The sequence below is a fragment of the Vollenhovia emeryi genome, unplaced genomic scaffold (assembly GCF_000949405.1).
Source record: "Vollenhovia emeryi isolate VEMERY1.0 unplaced genomic scaffold, V.emery_V1.0 DF942124.1, whole genome shotgun sequence".
NCBI lineage: Eukaryota > Metazoa > Arthropoda > Insecta > Hymenoptera > Formicidae > Vollenhovia > Vollenhovia emeryi.
This window is the reverse complement of record NW_011964242.1, coordinates 1-4,141: the sequence shown is the minus strand read 5'-3', so window position 1 is coordinate 4,141 and position 4,141 is coordinate 1. Positions and strand designations below refer to the sequence as shown.

At 28.5% G+C, this 4,141-nt stretch overlaps 1 protein-coding gene across 1 annotated transcript; it reads right to left on the bottom strand.

The window, feature by feature from the left end:
* Positions 1–1,229: 1,229 nt before the first annotated feature.
* LOC105570082 lies at positions 1,230–4,078 on the bottom strand (the record flags this gene model as incomplete). Its single annotated transcript, XM_012027043.1, has 3 exons — positions 1,230–2,702; positions 2,805–3,173; positions 3,965–4,078. Coding segments are annotated over 3 exons (1,956 nt in total), but the record flags the coding sequence as incomplete, so codon positions are not given.
* Positions 4,079–4,141: the final 63 nt, after the last annotated feature.

The following is a 4,141-nucleotide window of genomic DNA, read 5'->3' as shown; positions in this document are numbered from 1 at the left end:
ATGGATGTCAGCATTTATAAATATGAACGTAATACTAAAAAGTAAATATAAATTAGAACTAAAAATATATATAATTTTCAATTTTATTTTGATGTTTTCGATAGTTAATCATTTTTATGTACGAATTTTCTTTTCTAAAAACATTGTAAAATTATTACAAACACGATAAATCGTATAAGACATACAACATTTTGGTTGGTATTTTTAAATATTAAGTAATAATATAGTAAATTATGATACATTTGTATTTATTGCTTTTATTGTGCAAGAAACAAATAGTTCCTATGTTGAATGAAATGTTCGACCGATTAAGAAATATTTACAAATTCAAAAATGTTGATCTAATATTCTTTGTTTATATATTGTGTAACTTACACAATTAAAATATTAATTTTATTAAGTCATTGCAAAATACTTACTGGACCTTTTCCATTTATTTTTAAGACTCTTAATTATGTTATTATTGGATGTATCACGTGAAGATATGTCTAAAATAAAAATTTTGTTGAAATTAAAAATAAGTAAATTTCGAATAAATAAGTGCAAGGTGAAAAATTAAATGTTAGGGCCAGTGTGGGAACATTACCGTTACGCCTTACGCCACTTTAAGAATAATCTTACCTTACGCGATACGTGAGCCAATCTTACGGCAACGTACGAAAAAACCATAACGTAGCACGTAACGTTATATTTTTATATTTTTTTCGTGTGTCACTGTAAAATTGGCTCACGTTTCGCGTAAGGTAAAATTAGCTTACATATCGTGTAACATAAAGTTATCTACATATAAAGTGGTGTAAGGCAATGTTTGTACACTAACCCTTTTACAATCTAATATTTTTAAAATCTTTCAACAAATCTAAAAAGATATCATTAGCATAACCATATTACAATAACATTTTATAATAAATGTTGCGACGTTTTTAAATATATAGTTCTTAATGTTGTAATAGTTTTTAAATGTTACATATAATGTTATTATATTATTGTGAATATTTGATCCAAACATTAAAAATAATTTCTACACTGATTTTAATATTTAGAAGTATTATAATATTGAATAACAGTTGAAAAAATTATGAAATACAAAACGTCTATCTTATCTACATAAAATCAATGTTTAAAAAATTTCGATTATTTTAAAAATATTATATAGTATCTTAAATTTTTCACCTTTTATTCCTATTAAACAAAAAAAGAAAAATTAGATTAAATATCAATATAATTACTTAATGAAGAATTTTCTTTATCTATATACTCCGTTGTTAGACTATTATTATCTAGACTATTGTCATCTGGTGGTCCTTCTTCATTTTCTTCGTCTTTGCTGCCCGATGAAGATTCTTGCATATTACCTTGAACTGCCTCTAAATATTGTGATATTTTAAGAATATCCCTGCTTGCTAGGGGTTGTCTGTAATGTTCTCGGTGTATTTTTTCTGCATGTCCCATGAATGTGGCCAAATCAGAAACATCGACATCATTAAGATTCAATTGTATGCAATGAGTTGCTACGTGTTTTCGTAAAATCGTTCCACGTAAACTTGAAGATTCAATTGCATTACATTCTCGTGCAAATTTGCGCATTAAAAGACAAGCTCTTAGGTATCTGTATCTATTTTTGTTGTAACCACGTAGTCCAAAAACATATGGGTTTTTCTGCGGTACTTTGGCTTGTGTACGAAATTGTAAAATCAGATTAATGCATTTCAGCAGTTCATTCGTCAACAGCACAGGCACGGTACGTCCCAATTTACCTCTTATACAGAATCGACTATAATTCTCTGCTATTTTTCGGTTCTTCTCTGATAATGATGTATATATATCGCTATACATGTTTTCATTTATTGTTTCATAATTTTTAAAATCTTCAATAAGTATTCGTTCTATTTCTCCTGCCCTTCGTCTATTGAATACGTGGATTGATGTTAATGTTGCTTCTGCTAAAGAAACCCAATTTTCATAAGAAAAGATCTTTTCCAATGTTATATAAGCTTCTCGTCTTACTTTTTCCAAATGCTTATACAATTTCATAATATCTTGCATTGATGGGAGATTCACTTTTTTACGTCTTTTATGAGCTGACTGTGTTTCGATGACAGTTTTATTAACGCTCGTTCCTATATCGACAACTAGTAGCTTTAAAAAATCTTTTACTAATTTCTTTTTGTCTGACTCCTCTGTCTTTATATATTCGGCAGTAAGTAGATTTCCCACATGTTTAAGTAGTGTTGCTAAGTTTGCTGCTACTGCTGGAGTTTTATAAACATGTTCTTCCTTATCGTATCCTGCTACTATATTAATTGCAGAAATACAATCGTCATATACTTTCGGATAATAGAGTGACTTGAAATCATCAATACTTGTATTAATTTTTTTCAAAGCCAAAAGAAATCGACCAAGAAGGCGCAACCTTGCGCGTATCATATCATGCTGGTGTTGTGCTGTGTACTTTACACATAACTTATTTGCATATGTTATTAACAATTCATCATAACGTATAATTCTTGTTACTTCATCCTCCCGCATTACTGGAAATACTGTTTTTTCTAATGTTTCATTTGCTAAAGGATGTATTCTGCAAGTCACTTGTCTGCCCATAATCATGACACATTTACGTTTACTAAAATCTTTTTTAAAGCACTTTCGAGAATGGTGACGTATGGTGTTTTTTGAAAAAAAACCTTTACATTTTCCACATGCTATAAAGTTTATAGCAGACTTATTGTATTTTTCATTGGGACGTCTTCATACAATAAGTTTTCCATTATTAATTTCTGAGCTTGTGTTGAATTTGAAATTACCATTTCTTCGAATAATATCGATTATTTTTTTTCTTTCTGGGTTGCCTTTAGGTAATACGATAAACTTTTTTACTTCAGGTTCATTGCTGTGTATAGTTTCCAAATGACGTGGAAGTTGTGTCTGCATTTTTAGGCAGAAATAGCAGCAGTTTTGTTTGATCACTTTTGCATTAGATTTTTCTACATACATATCTTCATCGTTGCATGCAGATGTACTAATATTTCCTGCCGAGACATCAATACTTGATACTGAGGATATAGTTGTACGTAAAACTGATTTTTCTTTTTGTTTTAATTCGTTACGTTCTAATGTACGTAATTCATCTTTGGAAGGCAAATACTCTGATTCGCTGCTATTTTCATTATTAGCTAAAGTATAAAAATAAGTAAAATAAGTCCATGTATTAACAGTGTACATTATAGCTGTAGTGTCCATGAATTAGATGCATAAAAATATAAATATTTACTTATATTTTTATCATGATTTTTAGAGAGAATTACTAATTATTTTTAATAATAATTCAACAAATGAATTAGAATTTTTATTTGAATTAAGATTATTTAACACAACGCTCCTGTCTCGGCCATATTTGGCTGTTTATATTTATTTGAGTTATTCTCCTTAAATGATCAAGTTCACCATTATTGCTTCAAATATATTAGCTTTTTAAACATTTTATGTTGTTTTATGTTTAGGGACATAGGTCAGTAAAACATTTATCTTAAATATATGTAACCAATATACAAGTATGAAAAAAAAACTGTAAAATATAATAGGAAACAGGAGTGATAACATTTGTTATATTTACATAAGTGTATCATTTAAAGCATAACATTTACATGAAACAATTAAATTTCAATCAAGATATTCATGTTTACATTATGCATCGAACCAGGTTCATGGCAGCTATAATCCTTTTATTTTTACTCTTTCATATTGGTTCTTACTATGCTACACTGTACGGAATATTTTATTATGTATAAAATGGTTTTTGTACAAATTATTTGTAAACTTATTAATTTCAGAAATAGTCCATAGTGGACAATTCTTCGAGTGGTTTATAGTGAACACTCGTTACAAAAAAATTAAAATAGAATTAGTTCTGAAAATTATAGTCACAGTAAAAATAAATAATTACAATAAAAAAACATAAACATACCATGTATTGCAGATACTGGGGATGATGGTGGAGATGATACAGAAGACGGTACTGGATGGATATCTTCTTCATTGGATGTTGCAATCGTATTTTCAATAGCAGATATGCATATATCTGTTGCATTTATCAAATCTTATAAACAGAATTGTATTTCGCGCCTCTTCCTCGAGATCATAT